Genomic DNA, 20829 nt, shown 5'->3' with positions numbered 1-20829 from the left:
AAAGGTATTTAAAACAAATCAATAGCCCTTAGTGAGTTTTATTCTTGTTGGGAGATTGGATTTTAAATTTTTTGGCATAATTATTGAATTTGTTTAGTGTTACTACCATGGATGATTGATGTGATACTAAACTTTGCTGTAATTTACGCAGAAGGTGATTAAGTTGCTAAAATTGGTCAGTAAAAGCTTGTAGTTTGCTGCACTGGAGATTTGTGAGTGTGATGTGCTGCTTAAAAATAATTTCCTTAATGCAGGTAAGCATTTCCAAATGCATATGAGTAATATATAATAAAGAATTTTTACAAGTTAGGCCGCTAGCAACCTAATAAAGTACCGTAATACTGTTCAGCAAAACAGTTGGGCATTGAAGTGTTAAAAAGTCTCTATGGGTATAAGGTTTCTATTCCCAGTTTACTCATGGCTGTGCAGCTGCCATTTAAATCCAGATCAGACAAGTTAAACATAAAAATTGCATTAAACATAGTGAAAACATGTTAGTATCAGAAATATTCTCAAGCATCAGTGAATGATTATGTGCAAACTTTTAAATTAATTCTATGTTACATCTATAACTTAAGTGCTGATTTGCCAGCCAATTCATTATATTATCAGTACATTAGTCAAGAACATCGCAGACAATCACGTATGCCAATACATGCAACAGATTTACACGCTAGATCTCAATAGGTTTACACGACTTTAAAGTGAATGCACACAGTACATGTCTTGCATTAGCTCATGCCATGTTTTACGAATATTTTATGCATGAGTTTACTTTGTGCACAACCACAGGATGCCTAGGCTATATATACTAGACCCCTGCTACTGAAATTGTGACGTCATCTAGTTGTGTACTTGTACAGTATACAAGATCCTAAACTTGTATAGCCACAGATTGCAATCCCTTGGCCCTTTTCTATAAACACTAATCATTACCAGAAACTAAGCTTGTGTATAAAAAAACATTATGGTATGAAAAAATTACATTCCATGAACAAGTTACTGACCTAGTGTACGTTATATTTTCATAAATACTCATAAAAACTTTCACCAGCAGTCATTTGGCATTTGCCACACTGTAGCCTTATCGTTACTACTTACCTAAGCCTGCAAACTTCGTGAAATAATTGCTTACAGATGTTACTTTCTTTCTCAATCCATATTCAGAATACCGAACTTCTAGGTAAAGATGGTACAATGCTTACCCGTATATCAAAACAAAACTCTGTTGCCGCTACCGGAAGCAGTGCTTGTCGATTCATTCAATCCGTACAAGTTTTGAAACAACCAAAACAAGCTAGTCATAGCCTATCGCATGGAAACCTTTTACAACTCAGTCATTGTTTGCATATTGCACTTTGTAGCATCAAACAGTTTGTCTAGGCTAGTTAGCTTTTAACATTTAACTTGTTTCAAACAAAAAATATGCAAACAGTGATGACAAAGCTTATTTTCAGGGAGATCCGCCCAAGCATGACATAGCGTTTTTTGTTTAGCCCGAGCATCTGAGACGCCATCTTATACCTATTGTTGCTATGCAGTATGTTCGGTACTTCGGTACAGCTTACGATTCTGTGCTCTGGCATCTCGCCCCATTACAAGCAGATACGTTTATGAACATTCAATAGCAACGTTATTTGCTAAGTCATATTATGTTTGAATTCACTAATCCGTTGTATTTTTACCTATCGCTATATACATACATGTTCTATCCCGGGGCAGTTGGTCTCCTACGTTACATCCAACCGGGTTTCAGCATGTCAGTTCTAATGATGTATTTTCCATTTCCTTTTTCAGCGAAAACTTTCAGCAACTTGCAACTCAGTCACGAACTGGTTTACTGAACACTACTCTGCTTCATTTGACGTGGTCGAGACGCCAAGAAAGTTTAAGTAAATATTTGCAACTGTGGTGAATTCGCCAAACTACGTAACATTACTAGAATTCATTAAACATATACTGAAAACCACTTCACACATCAGCAGTCTTCCATCCTTTTCGCAGCTTTAAATCGAATGAAACAGCGCCTGAAATTACCAGCTAGGCGTTATACGCTCTGTGAACAAGTGCAGGCAAGCGAAAACACTTCAAGCGCTAACCTTGCGTTTACTACAGGTAAGTATGGTGTGCAGTCTTTTGTTGCCAAAATTAAAACCATTGCAATCACTAGTTTGACATACTGCTACAACTATCAACAGCGCCGTGAGCTACAACCTACATAACACAAAAAATGTGTAGGTTACCATACTGTAGCAACAGTTTTTTAATTTTTATTAGCGATAAACAATCAGTTGGGCAGTCGACATACAATATTTCAATGAACACGCGTTTCATAACATATCAAAATAGGAAACAAAGAAAAGGGCAAACTAGTTTGCTCATATGTGCAATTAAATTGCTATCATTTATAAAAACAACTTCTCCAAAACCAGTACAAGCTGGTGCAGTACAGATTACTAGCGGAACATGGTACAGTACATATCAACCCATGTCATTCTGAATCAACTAAATTGACCATAACCCGGCTCTCATACCCAACAGCTTCTTACTTAGAATGCAAGAGCAAACTACACTGAAATAGAGCAACTGTGCGCTGTAATTAAGGGCTAATCGGTTTCTAGAAAGCGGGCTTGGGTAATTTTTTTAGCAGCCGTCCTGTAATCTCCTTCGCTACCATCCAACCCGTAAGTGGAACCGCGCATGCCCAGCCCGGCGCCACGAGATCTTTGCTGCACCTGGTTTGAAACAAGCACTTTAAAAGAGTTCTTTCTACAACTACGGAAGCCCACGAAAGTATGATAGCTAAAATGTCAACGTACCATAGCCTGCCAAGTACTACCACATTTTAAAATTGGGAAAGAGGTTACACATGATGATTAGCATAATGGTTATAGTTCTGATTTGATCCACAAGCATGCGTTGTATGAAAATGTAATTGCGTACACAAATGCACATTTTGTAAACAACAACTGTACAGTTGATGTACAAAACAGATTCGTCTAAGGCAACATAACTAGCCATTTAACGAACCTGTATAGGTGCAGTGATACCGGAACGTGATTTGCCCAGTCCTGAGCCTTTATTCCAACCCATTTTTTGCAGCATCTGGTTACCGATGTTAGTTTCGTCTAATCCGTCTTTGGTAGGTTGCTCGTAAGGTCTGGACAAAAATACAGTGAATTAACTTCTCCGTAGTGCACTATTATATGATCACAACCCCTAGAAGTGTCTTGACTTACACTGGTGCTTGGAATGCTTTGTTTCTTCGAATAGGTGCTCCGGTTCCAAAATTCTTTCGCCTTTCAGCCGCACGGTCCCGGTATTTCGGGGCAGGTTCGGCGGCCTGAGCCTTTACCAAACGCCCGGTTTTATTTTTACGTCTGCAACATCAACACAATCTATTCACGTAACATTATATCATTTATACTGTATAAATGTATATTCACTAGTCATAATCGCAAAACTTGAGTACTAATAGGTTGAATCCAGCACCAACGTCGTTTTAGAATTTACCTTTGCTCGAGGTTTGTCCTGTGGAGGTCTGAGAGATCTTTGTGCTTCAACAACATATCTTTTGATGGAAAACCCCTCCTGTAAAACGAACAACAAAAATGGTTACGTGCACAATATTAAGTGCTGAACCTAGAAAAATATCTCAAAAACTGTCTGTCAAAAAGACTGCCCAAAACTCTTCATTTAAGTTCAAAAGAGCGCTACTTTTCATCATACTCTTAAAATTGTTAGAATGTTCCTAACAGACGCAACACGCTATGTGCAAAATGAGTGTACCTGCAGAGAAGACAAGCGAGCTTGCTCCAGTCGATGAGTTTTTCTTCTTCTTCACTTTCATCGTCCTCCTCTTCGCTCTCACTATCGCTCGTCTTCATGTAAGAGACCAGTCCGGATGATGCTCCAGTGTTTGAAGGAGCAGCTTTCCGTGGCTACACAGTATACATTTTGACTTCAATCAAATTATTAAATATATTTACAATTATATGATTGAACGCAAATAGTTGAACATTGCTGATGTTAGCACAAGTAAATCTAAATCTTTAAAACAAAACTTTTAATACTGAGGTTGAAAAATTGAAAAATTTACATTGGAAAATCTTGCATTGACAGTCTTTTGGTTTAAAGTCTTTTGAAATTTATTCAATTTACAATTCAATTAACACGTAATACCAATCATTCCATACCGGAACAGCAAAAGGCATGGTGGGCTTTTTGAAAGGGTCTTCATAAGCTGCCTGCACTGCTGCTTGCCTTTCAGCTTCTGAGGTGTGCTTTTCAAGAAGGAAAAAGGCTGTGTCCGCTGCAGATATTTTAATTTAAAGAACAAATATTGGGGTACAAGGATAAGTAGAAATTTTTTTTTTACTTTTACTACAACAATGAATATAATCAATGACATACTACGTATTGCTAACTGAACACTGGCAAAAATGACTTTCACAATTCAAAACCTTACCATCCTTTCCCCACTTTAATTACATCTATACAATTTGAATTTATTAATAATACCCGTAGATGATTGATTCTTCTGTCCAACGGAAGAAGCCACAGGTTGCACATTGACAGCAGCAGTTGGTGTGTTCGCAGGTGCGTCTTCCAGTAATCTTTTCATCTCTTCTTTCTTCTTGTTTTGTGCTTTGGCCCATCTTTCCATGTCTTTGGCAATCTGTAAACATGTTGCAAATTTAAGATGTTATAGTTGCTGTAATGCACTCCTGCATCAATTCCACTAAAGAAATACGATGATCATAGAAGCAAATTAATAAATATCGAAATAGAACTTACACAATTTGAGGTAATTAGAGACAAATTGTGTAGTTCTGATGGATTTATTCAGATCATTTAGAAATTAATGTGACAATGATATTATCCTGTCATTATTATGTTTGTTTGTGTTTCTGCTAAAATTACTACCCATTTCAGTACTTCAACTTTATTGATTGATTATTACTGATTTTCAATGCAATTACTCTTTCCACTAAAATTAACAGCTAATGCTTCAACCTCCAATGTTAAACTGGAAACATTATGCTCCTGTCAGTTACCTTTTTAGCATTAATTTTCTTTTGTTCTTTTTGTTCCTTTTCCTTCTTTTCTTTTTCCTTCGACTGAATGTCATTTGACACCGGAATGTAGTTTCGTTTTGTTTGATCCCAGTAAAGATATTGCCCAGTGCAATTATTGTAAAAATACTGTAAAGTAAAACAATCTAATTTGTAACCAAATTTGATTGATAAGACTTTAACAGCGAATTGTCTTTGCCCAATAGTACGCATTAGGTGAAAAATAGTTCAAAAATCTCATATCACACAATTTACTCTTGAATTTGCATCATAATAAAGTCCGGTGATGGAATCGTAGTAATAACCCGATGTCTTGTCATATTGAAACTTGCTTGTATCTGGCGTAGGATACTGGCCTGGCTGCAAATTATTGGACTGGTCATTATTGTTGGGTTGGCTTTGTTGCTGATAAAACAAAAACACGACAGAAATTGAAAACCAGAAACTAAGATTTCATTACATTTACAAAAATAGTAAAACAGAAATTGTAAAAATAGAGAGTGCACAGAAGCAGAAAGTAATGACTGTATAAAAAAAGTTATTCAGTACAGCAAAATGTTGTATGTTAGGTATGCTGTAAAATCGCTATAAAATCTTATAAATTCACATCAAACTGAAAAATAATTTTTCAGACTTACAGGTGTACTTGTGGTTTGAGATGGTGAAGAGGCTGCAGCAGAGGCATGAGTTGAATTTGATTTGTTTTCTGGTTCTGAGCACAAAAATATTTTACTTCAGACCTAACTACAGAAATATGTATTAAATGACATAAAAATGCGTACCCAGAAATACGACACAGCACCAGCTATTTTCACAACTTTAATCGTTGACACAGTGCCTTAGCCCTTTGTATTTATAGTACTTCAGTTAGCACAAACATACCATCTCTTTGTGCGTCATCATAATCATCTTTATCCTGACACAAGAAAAATGAATAACTCAGATGACACATAAATTCTTAGCATAGCAATTCTTGAAAGAGCAGATTAGAATGTCACCTGATTACAATCACTTACTTTGCTGCTTGACCAATGCGCAGCTTGGATGGCCGCCTCAGCTACTTGCACTGCAGCCGAAATGGCCGAATTAGATGCCTGCGACTGACTTTGCGACCCGCTTCTTACTTTACGACTCGAACCCTGGGGAGTGCTGAATTCAAGAGCAACGTGTTTTCCTTCAATGTGAAATCTTGGAGTTGCTGTGCGTAAGTACTCCAACACTTGTTTGCAATGCTGAAAGAAGAGTTGTGTTGTATTTATGGTCCAAACATCACTCAAACTTAGCTACTACGGAATGTTTCCCGATATGCAGTGAAGAGATTTTAATATTTTTATGGATTTGAAACTCATGTCGGGCTGATGCTTAGTATCAATATAACACCTCCACTGTTTTCCATTGTACGAAGCAAAATCCCCTCGAGACCCCAAACTTGTCCCTAACTAGGCGAATATCCACGATAGGAAAATGGGTGATGTATTCAAAGGACTGTCGAATTGCTGGTTCCTCTGTACTCCTGTCTAGACCTTTCACGATCATAGCTGTTGTGAAATGTTAAAGTGTTGAAAACTTTAGTATAGAAGAGTGAACACAAAGCAAAGGCATATTTCACTTAAAATACAATTCTTACTGTCTGTAGGATCTGATTTATACGATCTATGGTCATCTTGACGTCTGTAGCTATCGTCTCTCTGATAAATGAACAATCATTAGTAACTCACACTTACAACAACATGTTTAGTAAATTAATAAAATGAATCAATTAAATATCAAAAGTAAATCGGCTTCCATTAAAACTTAGTAAAAAGATCATGGAAAACAAATAAGTAAAAAACGTCTTATAAAATTCATGAACGATATTAGATATTGAACAATTTTCATATTTCAACTTACATCTCTTCTGTAATCTTCCCTATCTGAAGGTCCACCCTCATTCCAGTATTCCATTCGAATTCGTTCTCTGTCAATACGTAGCACACCCTGAAAAAATGAAAATCAAAACAATCGAAATTAGAGAGGGTAGAACCAGCAGCAGAACAAAATCTCGTCGAACAAATGCAAAGCGACAGCAACAGCTTATCAACCATTCCTGGTAATATTCACATTTTTAACAGCTTTACTGACATGTCAGACTGCTACACTTCCGAATACGCTTTCCTGTACTTTCTCCTTTAAATGAATACATTTGAACTATTTTACAAAGTTATTCTTACTTCAACATTACCGTGGTGGGGAATAACTTTTATAACATCAGCCATCCTACAATAAACATTGCAATGCAAACACACACTGGAAGAACATTATGATGGTTGAAGCTATTCTAATATATCTCACTCTTAATAACCTAAAAATTAAACCTACCAATTAATCACTGTTTATGATTTTAAATTTATTCAGTAATTTTATGAAACACACTTGGTTTACAGGGAACTAAGTTTAAGTTGGAACTAAGCAATATTTCAATCAAAATGACCTTGCTTGCCTATGGAGTCACCTTACAAGCTCTCTCGAATATTTACAATGGATTTACTATTCTGCATAATTCCTGTCTAGCATAAATTTCAAAGCGAACCCTAAAACAGTAAAAGGAAAATCCACAAAATTATATCGAAAACCACTTTTAGTGCGACCGCAGCACTATGATCCACTTCCGTGTGGACCATGACCACTTGGCTGGCCACAAATACAACCAAAAGCAACCTGATGTTCGTGCATCCATTCGGTGGCATCTCTTGTCCCTTCGAACTCGACGACACACACTCGTTCATTCGAGCCGTTGTGATCTGCATGTCCAACAGTCGAAAGTGTCAAGATGAGTATTTAAACTTCTTATTTCTTAAACTTTGTTGCTATTCCCTTAATTTCGTTGTCTTATTGTAGATGTTATAGATAATAAAAAAGTTAAAAATAGTTCAGTTCATTGCTCTTCAGCGAAGAAATATTTCAGTTTTTTTCCACATCGTTTTGTAGCTCCTAGCTTTATCCTTTTTGGTGATAACATACCATTAATAAAGCAGACATATATGTCATGTGGGCATAGTATTTTTTTGCATCAGGGTATGAGGTGAAGTAACCCTTTCAAGCAAGTCCAAAAAAATTGCAATGCTGTTTTTTATTTTACAGTAATTATATAGTTTTGAAACTTTCTTTCAGTCCACTACGAAAACACAGTACTTTGCTGGAAGTAAAATTGTAACAAACATGTAAAAAAAATTTCAAAACTGAAGACGTTAAGGAAACACAATAAAAAAAGAACATAATAATTTATCTAACTGCTAATTCTTCCTTATTCTTTGCAAGATACTTAACTCAATTTTTTGCACTGAGAAGACACAACACAAAGTCCATCCTGCTCATATCACTTAAGGGTTTACCAAAAGTCATGTAATTAAATATTCATACATAAAATTCTATTTGCACTATTGTAATTTGGTTCAAAATTTTTAAACTTTGTAAGAAATTACAGTTAAATTGACAAATTTGACAGCAATCGATCAATCGATTACGCAATGCACCTACATTTTCAAGCGTGTTATTATTCAATAAACTATTTTCGGTGGTTATTCCTTGATGCTTGCAATGCTTAATAGCAAATGATATTTAAATCTAAATTCTTGAAAAATATTCAATGAGATTGATGTCAACAATTGGCTTGAAGTTTTTAAATCCCTAAAATTTTATGCTGAACTACAGAACATAGACAAATCAAGAAATTCATCAAAAAACTGGTGAGCTTGATCATAAGAACTAGATACTTTCCCAACAGCAGAATACATGTCATACACGAAGAATATAGCACAAGACACCCTCTCGAAGGAAATAACTAAACAAAGCCGTAGTCATTTGCTTTGTCATGTCAGTTGCCTTGTTGATCCTCAAGCCTCAATCTAGTCAGATATTTCATCTTGAGTTTACAGGAAAGACAAAGGCCACACAATTAATTTGTACTTTGTTGATTCATGCCAAGCCCACAAACCACAACTTAGATTTGAGAACTTCTTCACGCAGCGTTATGACAAACCAAAAATTTGGTATTGCTGAGTGAAGACTTATTGCATTGCTTAATGTTATTATATGCAGTGATGCCAACAATTGCATAACATACGCTTGTTATTTCCTATTCGAAGTGAAAGTTCCTTTTCTATCGAAAGTAAACGTGAGATGAATGTTTCATTTTACATTTTTCGTGTACATCTTTTTCTTGTGTTGTTTCTTTGTTGACAATACTACATCGCGCATTTCTCATCCACACCAGTGTTAACCAACAAGCAGCATTTGCAAAAGAAATTAATGTGAAAGACAATTTTTATTTGCACTTATGGTTTTTCTGCTATAATTTAAAAATAACCACCAACAGCATATCTGGGTAAAATGCCAGTGTTTATGGTAAATTTATGAGCCAAATTACATTGAAAACTGCTAACAATATATTACTTTTACGCAGCCACACTTACCAGGTGATGAATACAAATACATAAATAAACACAAGTTATAAATTGCAAACAAAACCAAAATATAAAATCTATCGTCAAATCAAAATGAAAACATTATTATACATAACCACTATTGACATACACTAAAATCAACAAAAGCACATCTGACGGAGTGAGATATAGTTACCTTGTTTAAATTCCATCTTAACAGTTATGACTGGAGCTCCGAAGCGGTTTACTTCATCACGCACCTACAAAAATGTAAACTTAACTTTAAAACGAACAGATTTTAAGAAAATACATTATTGTCTGCTATAAAAATGACATTTAAGCAGCTCAACGAACAACTGAAAAGGGTGAATGAATCAGGGAATGGCAACCACTGTGAAAAATTTAGCTTTGTGAGTTATTGCCTCATATTCTTCAATACAATCAGGGACATTTCGAAGAATCACTGTGGAGCACGCTCCTCTTGCCCATGATCTATCTCGATTTGGTGGACTTCTTCTTCTGTCTTCACGATAATCTCGAGAATCTCTACAGAAGGAAAAATGACTTATATGAAAATTTAATCGAATGGGAAAATAATAATAATATACATATAATTATAATTTACATAATAATTATATACATGATTTAAACAGTATGAAAAGATTATCTAAAGAATGTAACCAGCAGTTATCAATAACAAACATGAAATACAGTATCACTGTATTACATTAAACGCTGTTTGTATTATATATCGTTAGACTTTTGACAACATAGGTACAACGTCACGCAAAAGTGCCTGGTAAGTAAGGCTCAGTGTGCAATGATGATTGAGTTTGAAACACATTGGCATTCACGTCATTGCTAGGTTATCTATTCCAAGAAAAAGTAACATTTACCTGCGGTGGTCGTATTCATCCACAGTATCTCTTCGTGGAGAGTTTCTATAGTCCCTCCTGGAATCATCCCTGCGATAATCACGATGGGGAGATCTGTCACGCATTCTCTCACGGTTGTCCATGCCGCGTCTTCTATCCACATTTTCTCTTGGATACTGTCAAACATACATCTTCTTTAATAAACTTGCATTAAAGCAGCAGCTTACTTGACGCTAATATTAATCAGTGATTTTAAAGCTGACGTTTGTCATCCACTATAAAAACAATTGACTCAATGATATTGGCGAACGTCACATAGCCAAGTACGCGCACGGTATGACGTCTTACCTTACTGTTGTGAAGCTAATTGTAAACCTATTAGCTCACTCCAAAATACTATAACAACATAATTACATCAATGGCTTTGTTTGGGCAAACGTTAAAAGCAATAGAGTCTAAGAAGGACCGAGAAGTTCAATCGAATATCGTGAAACTGAAAAACACACTTTCTTTTGAAACTGGCGAAGACGCCAAATAGGTGGCATTGTCATAATGCGATATGGCGTCCTACACAATTAACTTTTTGAACTTGATCGAATGCGACAAGATCACTGTGCACAACAATCATCAGAATTCCGGGTTATAAATTTAAGAAAGCAACGCGAAAGAGTTTTTTATGTGCCGTTTGCAAAATGTCAAGGTAAGAATGATTAGTTTACCTGCGTCGTAATTGAATTTATTTAGGTCTTGCCGTTTTGATTATAAAGTCTACAACTTCACCGACATTTGGCGTTGCTTATTACTGGGATTAGAAAATAATTGAACTAATTTAATAGCGGTCAGGTCGGGTAGCGTTGAATGATAGAGCAAGGTTATAGTTACTAGGTGGAAATCTCAACTGAAAGATGTGTTTATAACGAAACATTAGTTCGGCAGAAAAAATGATTTTTACTACAGCTAGTCCCGGTAAAGTTGATGCCTATCTTTTAATCATGTTTAGCAAAACCATCTAATGGCAATACGTCCAAGTCATAGAAGACGAACTCGTATTAATTCACGATTGTGTTGGACTTATAAATTAATTAATTAAAGATCAAGTAATATTGGATTTTTCGGGCCTATTAGCTTCGCCCACCAAGACAAATCCATTCACTTCGCTCTAAATTCAAAAAAATCATACAGTCGTCTCTGTCATAGGCGAAGTGAGGTTGACATTAATGACAGTAGAGTAGAATTGGCGCAAAGAAATTGAAGTATGCGGGGGGCCGCTTGTCTCGTTCGAAGGCGACAAAAATTAATTTTCAGAGAACAACGCGCAACAACAAAGTGATGCATATTGGCTAATGGCCAGTTACTTTCGAGGATGAACTCGATAAATTGTATTGATTTTATCGGTAAGTAAATGTGCGCTAAACGAACTGTTGCCCTTAACTTGTACCGACACATTACATTTGGCTAACCTGACCGAACGCAAAGCAATCCCGTTACACTGGATAAAATCGAACAAAGGCAAGCGGACTCCAAACGTCCATTTACTTATCGCAAGGGTTCTAAGCACTTTAAGATTTTAAGCGTAGTTATAAAATGGCGATAGTTGTAGTTAGAGTGAAAGGGACCAAAGGAAAAAGACTCGTAAAAGCTGACAATAAGAAGTTGATTTGTAGTCAAACAGCAGATGAAGGTTGCCTGTCCAGAGCGAGAGACCGTATCTAGAAATATGCTTTTCCTAATGACAAAATCCCGATAATGATTGCATAAACTCGGGATTCTTATGTTTCCGGTTATTGTCGTTCATTGCAACTGGTTTTCGGGAAAGCGTTGCAGACCTGCGAAGTTTATGGAACGAGTGTTCTGGTTAAAGAGTAAGGGAAAGTTGCATGTATAAACTAGAAAAAGTTAGGAGTTTTGAAATAAGCAGTGAAAATTATAAGTTGGATCTAAAAACGAAAGAAATTTAATTAATTCAAAGCGACGTTGATGAATTTACAACCGAAGTGTTAAAACAACCAACGCCAAAATTAACAAAAAACGGCAATTTGTCGGAAACCCGTTTTTATTTCAAGAACAGAATAAGTTCAAAAAAGCCTGATTAATTTCATTAAAGCATTGAGTCTTGATATCTTTTCCATACATAACTAAGTATGGTCATGGTATTATTCTTTTCCGTGTTGATCTTATTTCATATTTTTGATTTTGTTTCCGTATTCTCTAATTTTTTTATATGAAATTAACAAGGGCGCCCTACTTCTGAATCCGAATCACTTCGAAAGCCAGAAAAGCTTCATTTGGTTGCAGACATAGTTTTTGTACATTTCAAACTGAAAGCAACGGTAGTGTTCTTTCTTACCTTCTACGATCGATATAAAACGCATTTTGGTTTAGCACGCGGTTTTTGTCTAATAGGTTTTACAGCAAATTCGGCAAATATTCCTGCATTTTTTTAATCAATAAAAGTTTTCTGGGGGACCCATATAAACCTACTCGTAAAAAGACGAAGAGAATATTAAGTTTACCCAAGTTGAATACTCTAGTATTGAGTAAACGGTATATCATGGACTTTAATCATTGCGTGAGCCGTGTGACGTTTGACCAGTTTCCAAGCAATTGAACTTCGCTTTTGGTAGATTATATTTTCTTATAAGAGTCGAATCGTGTGATCGAAAGGAATACGTTAAGGCAATGGCTTGGAAGGCACTATTATACATAAACAATGCAATCGATTATTATTACAGCTATCAATTATTCAGGTGGAGAAAGAGCATATTTATCTTTGCGATAGTTGTTTATATGCAAGATACTGAAAAGACGGTTGAATTGAAGAAACAATGCAGTGTAGAAGCCTAGTCCGGCTTTCAGGACATACCACTAAACAGCGGTGTTTACATTTCCAGGAAAGCTCAAAGCAAAGGTCTGGGTATATTTTTTCGTGTGACAGGCGTGCATAATTACCGTTTCAGAGACTTTCAGCGGTCGGAACTAACTTAAAATGGACTGAGCTCTTGGCCTTAATTTAAAATGTATGTTTCTATATAAAGATACGATATATTTAACTAACATTAAATTTTTAAACACACTAACATCGCTGCTGTTTAACTTTAGAATTTGTTATCCTATCTTTAAGGTGCACGTGCTTGAATTTAAACTTAAGAATTACGATTATGAATCATTAAGGAATAACAAATTATTTTAGCATATTTTAGGGAGAGTATATACTTGTTTATCTTCATAACGTGAACTATGAACACAATCTGGTCTGGATCACACTCTCAAGTCAGAGGTGGCGCTGGGCGAAGCGCTTCAAGAGGCAGAGGAAAACACTTCGGAGGTTTTCCAGAAAATCCAGTCATTAACAGGAGTCCTTATAAGCAGTATTCACCAAAGAGTCCAATTAAAAGTCTTTGTTCAGGTATATGACAAAATAACACATTTTTGTGACTGTCTCAGAGTTATATTATGTCTGATGTTATTTTTATGCAATTTGGAATGCTCCACAATGAACATTTATTATTTTCCAAAACATCTGCAAGGTAAACATTTACAGTCTTAACCTCACCGTTAAGTCATCAAGTAACTTACTTTGCAGGACAAAAACACGAAGGAAAAGCAAAATCACAGGAAGAAATCAATAAAACCTACGCCACTTTGGGCTCTTCTACAACAAATGAATTACATCAAAGCAGCAGCTTCTATTACCTGGGTGCAGCATCTAGTGGTGAATCTACGCCTGATAAGAAAATGTATCCAAACAAATTAAAAACAGAGAGCAAAGATTTTTCAGCTCAACACGAAAAAGGTAAGTGATTTTAAGTGACACCATACATAGGAGGGTAAGTTTAAGTCTCAAACCTCCACACTAATGTGATTATGGATACATGTAGGAGATGGATCCCAAGCTCATTTTCAGCAATACAAAAAGGTTTTAAAATATTATAGCCTCTGTTGGGTTAAATGAAACCCTTTACAACTTTCAGAAATAAACTCATATTCTCAAAAAGCATTGATAATGAAAAAGTTTTGTGAAATTTTGTGATTAGTGGGATATATTGCAGTTAAATTTCCACCTTCATTTAAAATACTTGAAACATGTATTGACACTTGCTGTTGTTTGGGCAGGAAATGATTTTTAATAAGTCAAACTAAGTTTGCAACAGATTTAATATTACTTGAATTTTGCATAAGTTCAACATTAAATGAATTCATAACATTTGTATCAACAGAAAAGAGAGAGAGATGCCTAAATTGTACAAGCACTTCAAGGCAATACAAAAATGCAATAACAGAAATTGACTACAAAGAAAGGAATTTGTGGATAGAAAGGCAACCCAGGCTAAAGTATGATGACAAACAGAAATCAACAAAGACTACGGGAACCACACCAATCACAGGAACTAGAAATAAGGACATTGCAGCAGAGTATAATTTTTCGGATGGAGAATTAAGATATTCATTTAAAGAGACAAGTGTGTAACAAACAATCACAGAAACAAACGTCCTTCTTACTTTCTTTTCAAGTTTAGATGTATATATATGTGTATTTGTTTTAATGTGAAATTTCTTTTTAATTAAAGTTTTGTACTTTGATACTTTCAGATTACTGTAGAATGCATGACATTCTTATTCAATAATAATCAATTGATAATGACAAACTTGGTGAAAATAGCATTTTATAACAAACTTCCTCTGATTTTAATTTCAAGTTGTTTAGAAATATATAAGACTTAGTTTCCAATTTGGATTAGTATTTGCAGCTGTTTCATTGCAGAAAAAAAACTTTACAATTTGCTGCCAAAACTGCAATCTTCAAAGTAATAAATTGCCCTCGCCAATGTGTTTTAGTTTGCGTTGAGTAGACGACAGTAGAAAAAAACTGTTATCAACCATCATACTTTAGAAAACAAGGGCCATAAAGATGCCATAATAAACATACTGTAAGTTAACTTCAAAAGTATTAGGGTTTTATCAAATTTAACAAGAAAATAAATAGTTTGGACAAACATAGCATCAAAGTGGAGAAAAGTTTAAATCAGTTTCAATAGATTAATCTTTTTAAGTTAATTAAAAAAATAGTTATTAAAATTAAAACTGATAAAAACGTACATCCATATCTATACTTCGCGGGGGACTCCCCTGACCAACGTACTGATTCCATTCATATTCCCTTCGTCTCATATCGTTTTCATTTCCAATATAACCACGATTGTCCATATTTCCTCTGTACATGTCTCCATACCTATATATTCACAGAAGAGTAATTCCTTAAGAAGAAGAATACAAAAAAGTGCATGGCATAAAAGCTTTTTTGTAAAACTTGTTTATTGCTCAAGAGTACCACAACATTGACAAACTTGAATAGAAAAGTTTGAACAGAAAAGGAAATCTGCCAAACTAATCAGTCACCCCACGACAAATTAAAGTCTACTATGTTGAAGTATTGATAATGTTGCATTCTAATCTATGTTTGACTGTTGATGCTTTGAGAAAAGTGTGGCTTTCACTAGCTAAAAACTGGTTTTGGGTATAAAAGTGAATGAAATTTTTCTTGTGCCTCAGAAGGTTAGGTTCACACGAAGTATATTTTGATGGCGTTATGCCTATCCAAATAGAAACTTAGTAGTCTTACAATTACTTTTAAACATTTTCTTGTTTGCTAACTTGCTCCCAAAAACCCAAAAGGCTTGAAATATGCAAGATGTCATTATAATTCATAATCATGCTATTATGGCATTTTCACAAATTAGAATTTTATCAATTTGACATAACCCCACTTAGCAATCAGTTTATATACTGATAAAGTCGGCGAAGAAAATTTATTTAAGGCATCTATCCCTGTTACAACGATTTGAACCAGACCACTGAAATCAGTTTCAAAACAAAAGGTATGATATACATTGAAAATTTTTTATCATTAAAATGTCTGATATCGAACATAACAGAAAAAGCCTCACCCTGCTCCATCACCCATTCGACTCATGATGCTGTGATGAGAAAGGTTCTTTTAACAAGCAAAGAGGTTAACAACCTAAAAAAGTCTCTAAAATTAAAAAATCTGAATACAGAATTTAAAAAATGATGTCAAAAGTTAGATTAAGTTATATAGTATATAGTTATATAGTCTTATCAAAATTGCAAAATTAAAAGTTTGAACAACAATAAAACAGAAAAATACAAAAAACAGAAAAACCTGACTTGCAGCCTGCAGCCTTAAATTTACATAGCCTACTACATTTTCATTCACTTGGTTTAATTTTGTTACTCTCAATTTAAGCAACAGTTTAATCATTGAATTTCACTATAACTTATTATAAATATATCAGAATTTTAAAGCATATGGCCAAGTTTAATTCTTTTTACCCATAAATCTTAATGAAAAATGACATTAATTGTGCAAAATTTGGATTGGTGATTTTAATTTTACTGAATTGTGCTTTATTCCAAGGACAGCGCTTTAACCAATCCACTCTCGATCCAAGGCTTATAGATAAATTCCCTAAAACATAAACCCAAAGACTAAGAATCATGTAGCTGTACGCACAACCACATTGCAAGCAACCCTATAGTAAAAGTTGTAACTTGTAATGTGTTGATAGCTAAGTGATTTCACCATCTCAACTGGACACGTATCCACAACAGATATTTAGACACTGACAACAAATGTTTTATGTTTGTACATGCAATTTCATTTAAAAATTCATGCATGCTTACCAAATAGTAAAAATTAATGTTAAAACATTAAATCTTGATTCAATTTATAATTTACCACATGATATCCGTTAAATTTTGTCTTCCACTGTAAGGAGCAAAAAAGCTGACTACTCTTTAGTGGTACAACATAATGTAACAAAAATATGCTCGCGCATAATCAACAAACGAGAAAAAGCAGCAAAGCTTCGAGTACTTAAAACGTGCAAGATGTTAACTTTGCTTTGGTGCTATAATGATGAGCGATTAGGAAAGCCATCAAATTCAAATACATTAAAGTTTAAAAAGTGGAATAAAAACTAAAACAAAAGAGCATAAAAATATAACATATGGCACACTATTGTACTCATAATCATTGGAAAACACTTCAGTAGTGCATTTTGGCAAATATATACTCATGGTTACCTTAATAAGTCTGCAAAAAATTTTAAATATTACAATGTAATTCATAAATAAATATGAGTATGATATGGTAGTGTTTATCATCAGACTGAGGAAAATCTTTGCATGACTTAAACCTGGTGATGATTCTTCATCCTCAATGCTCGAGCCCCGGTTACCGAGCTAGTCTTTGTGTAAGTTCTGATTGTTACACTTCTTTAATTCAGTTTTTTGATTTTTTTTATGTCATATTTCCCTAATTTATAACTGTTTACCAGGTCCATAATACGGCAATTGTATAACACATTCTTCTAAAAAGTCACACTTAAAACTTGAAAGAAAGTATTAACCAGATTAATTTTGAGACAGCCATTACTTTATGGTGAAATGGTATCAAATTCAACACGATGACTATATGGGCCTACTGTGACGCCAGAAATGTTTTTAAGTATCATTGGCCTAAAAATAGACCCTTTTCGGGCTATGGCGACCATCTTGTTTAGGGCGGCAAAAGATTTTTTGATCACCTATACTTAACAATGGAAATTGTCGACCCACTATGATTATTTTTTAAATTGCAAGCATTCCGGGTATATACCAGGCCGGAAAAAGCAGCACCCTTTGACAAGATCTCGAGGGTGCAGGACGGGCAAAATCGGGGTGGTTGGGTGCATGACAGCTAAAATCGGGGTGAAAAATGGTGTATTAGGTGCATTTTGTATTTTGAAATGAACACTGCCCTTTAAACACAAATGTACAAGCCTGTAGGCTTTCCTTTTTTGCCGGTAAAAAAGGAGACATTCGGGTACATCAAGATCAGTCTTAAAACGTCTTCAGTATGTAGTTGCCATTCTTTGGCAAGTATAAGGCATTAGCTTGCAAATATTTTGCTCGGGTGGGTATCATAAAAAAAATTTAACGCAGTAAAGAAAAAATATCGAAAAAAGGTTGCCTAGATCTAGTTTTTATTTTGAAGTTAGACAGTGCTTTGTGTCCTAGCTATTGGTTTTGTTCAACATGAGGTCATGTTAAGTGGTCAGCGTAGCATGTGATATAAAATACGTAAAATTTGCGTTGTCTCTGCAGCGCATTACACATGTAATTTTACCTTGCAATTCAAGCAAAGTTTATGAAATACCGTAGGCTAGTAAATAGGCTATGAACTGAAGTACTTTAATTACAATTTAAACCCTGCCAGAGATACATGGCATGCTTCGCTGACTAAGTAGCTCGTAGTGGAAAGCATGGCAACTGCAACCTCCGGTGTAGTTTCCATACAAGTGCAGCAGGCATTTTAGGCCTGGGCGGCTGGGCCAAGCTTAGTGCTTAGATGATGATTGATGAGGACCAAATCTTACTAGGACAACGGAAATTGACGGAATGAGAAAACCAAATTGAGAAATCTGAATAACGCTTTCCGTAAACAGAATAGTTTCTGATAATAGTAATAATAGTAATAGTAAATAATAGTAATAATAAACTAATAGTTCTAATAATAGTAAACTGAATAGTTTACGGAAAGCGAGAACTTTCGAAATATTTTCTTTTGTTGTTTGCGGTAATTAAAATCGCAAAGTGTAAACTAGTTTACTGGTGTATTTTAAGTTGTAAAGTAAATCCATAGGTGGGCAGTACCATAGAACTACTACCGCACAGTACTACAGCACCGAATTGCTGTACCGCGGTACTTGTTCAGTATCGATACCGGTACCATCGGTACTTTTGAAAAAAATACCGAATCTCTTTACTGAATTACTTTTTTCAAGAAATTTCAGTCAGTCCCGGTACGCGGTACTTTTCACGTGATAATTTCAAACTTTTAACAAGTATGTTTTCAAAATTACATGTTAAGTAATCCTTAATATTAATTTTATAATTTATTGATTTTTTAATCTAGAAATATTAAGTAAAATTGCAAGCGATTAACGTCACATATGTTTTGACCTGGAGTAACTGTTACCGAGAGCATAATTACGGCAAACATTGTATTTGCAGCAGCATATTTTACACAAATAGTACTGGTACCGAGTACCGACAAAGTACCGAACTACTTTTTTAAAATAGTACCGAATAGAGAAACCGTCGGTACATTTCTTGCCGGTTACCGATTCCGTTACCGGCGGTAGCCTACTTTCAAAGTAGTCTACCGACTGCCCACCTCTGAGTAAATCTAAAACCAATCCAAAATAAATTAGTGTAAACTGTTAACTAAAAAAGATGTTCTTGGTCGGAATGTGTTTGGAACATTATATTGCCTTGTTTTTGGAAAAGATTTTCCGCCAGTACAATGAATTATTTATATTGTATAGTATCGTTTTTTTGTGGTAATGTAGAGTGATTTTTAAAGATTTCTGGGACGATCATATATTAGTTTATCACATCATGTAGGTTGATACGAACAAATCCCGAATCTAGCCTATTTGTTTTGCTACCAAACGATAAAATTTCATAATATAATATGCTAAAAGTGCAACAACTTCAAAGATATTAAAAGTTCGGATTTTACATCTTAATTAAACCTTTTAGTAGCTATAAAAAGTGATTAATTACTCTGGTGTTCGTGCCAGCAATTGAGGTCACTGTGTGTTGCTTTAGATACTAAAGTATCGAGTGAAACGGGGTTCATCTTTATTCAGAACTGGATTTTTTTAAATTTCACACTAAAAGGCAGTTTTATCACCATTATTTTCAATTTCTCTTGAACACAAATAAGTATAGGCAACAAATTTGGTGTAAACAGTCATGGTAGCCTATGCAATAACCAAAAAAAATTAAGGCATGAAAAAGCAGAAGTCTCACATAGCCAAATATCCACACTTACAGGGATGTTATATTTCAACGAATATGCGGTGTATAACTTATACGTTTACAAGTAAATAATTCTCCTTGTTTCGATTGCTTCTTATAAACTCGTAACTAGAATGGCTGCTTACTAGGGATGGGCCGATACGAACCCAAACCCGAATAGATTCGCCGAATATCGCCTTTATGGAAGATTCGGGCGAACACGAATACCAACAATGGCGAACCCGAATACAATAACTTATTACTTATAAATTTACTGACTTTTGTTAAAAATGATGATCTAGTTTCCCGACAAAGCTAAACTAACTTAGAGTCAGCAGTAATTACAATGAAGGTCGTTTTCCTAACGATTTTGCTTTTTCAATCGTTTTTTAAACACTATTTTTCGAAAGAAAGCGATTTGTTTATCGATTACGTCATTTTACAAGCAAGACTTGACAACTTTTGGATGAAATTTTATTGTTTGATTCTAATACGAATAGATTCGGGATTCGTTCGTGTCGACCTTCATAATATTCGGGTTCGTGTGAACCGGAATAATCTTCCTCGCGGCACATCCCTACTGCTTACACA

At 34.9% G+C, this 20829-nt stretch overlaps 2 protein-coding genes across 2 annotated transcripts; one reads left to right on the top strand and one right to left on the bottom strand.

Moving 5' to 3' along the window:
• Nucleotides 1-2254: 2254 nt before the first annotated feature.
• Nucleotides 2255-16475, bottom strand: LOC143459293 (RNA-binding protein 5-like). Its single transcript, XM_076956375.1, has 21 exons — nt 16317-16475; nt 15469-15601; nt 10393-10547; nt 9919-10042; nt 9693-9756; nt 7773-7855; nt 6966-7052; nt 6703-6763; nt 6456-6613; nt 6092-6307; nt 5958-5991; nt 5714-5787; nt 5331-5480; nt 5058-5204; nt 4522-4678; nt 4197-4312; nt 3790-3941; nt 3514-3591; nt 3240-3380; nt 3031-3160; nt 2255-2735 (listed from the first exon to the last, which is right to left on the bottom strand). The coding sequence occupies exons 1-21, from the start codon at nt 16340-16342 to the stop codon at nt 2607-2609; spliced, it is 2415 nt and encodes an 804-aa protein (XP_076812490.1). The 5' UTR covers nt 16343-16475; the 3' UTR covers nt 2255-2606.
• Nucleotides 13147-15168, top strand: LOC143459294 (uncharacterized). The gene is made up of 3 exons (XM_076956377.1): nt 13147-13777; nt 13955-14164; nt 14589-15168. The coding sequence occupies exons 1-3, from the start codon at nt 13609-13611 to the stop codon at nt 14837-14839; spliced, it is 630 nt and encodes a 209-aa protein (XP_076812492.1). The 5' UTR covers nt 13147-13608; the 3' UTR covers nt 14840-15168.
• Nucleotides 16476-20829: the final 4354 nt, after the last annotated feature.

This window comes from Clavelina lepadiformis, chromosome 5, assembly GCF_947623445.1.
Source record: "Clavelina lepadiformis chromosome 5, kaClaLepa1.1, whole genome shotgun sequence".
Taxonomy (NCBI): Eukaryota; Metazoa; Chordata; class Ascidiacea; order Aplousobranchia; family Clavelinidae; genus Clavelina; species Clavelina lepadiformis.
This window is presented reverse-complemented; position numbering and strand designations above follow the sequence as displayed.

Coding starts and splice junctions, on each gene's coding strand:
- LOC143459294 (XM_076956377.1), top strand. CDS start 13,609: ATGAACACAATCTGGTCTGGATCACACTCTCAAGTCAGAGGTGGCGCT. Junction 13,778..13,954: donor AATTAAAAGTCTTTGTTCAG/GTATATGACAAA, acceptor CTTACTTTGCAG/GACAAAAACACGAAGGAAAA. Junction 14,165..14,588: donor TTCAGCTCAACACGAAAAAG/GTAAGTGATTTT, acceptor TTGTATCAACAG/AAAAGAGAGAGAGATGCCTA.
- LOC143459293 (XM_076956375.1), bottom strand. CDS start 16,342: ATGAGTCGAATGGGTGATGGAGCAGG. Junction 6,764..6,965: donor GGGAAGATTACAGAAGAGAT/GTAAGTTGAAAT, acceptor TTCATTTATCAG/AGAGACGATAGCTACAGACG. Junction 4,313..4,521: donor GAAGAATCAATCATCTACGG/GTATTATTAATA, acceptor AAATATCTGCAG/CGGACACAGCCTTTTTCCTT.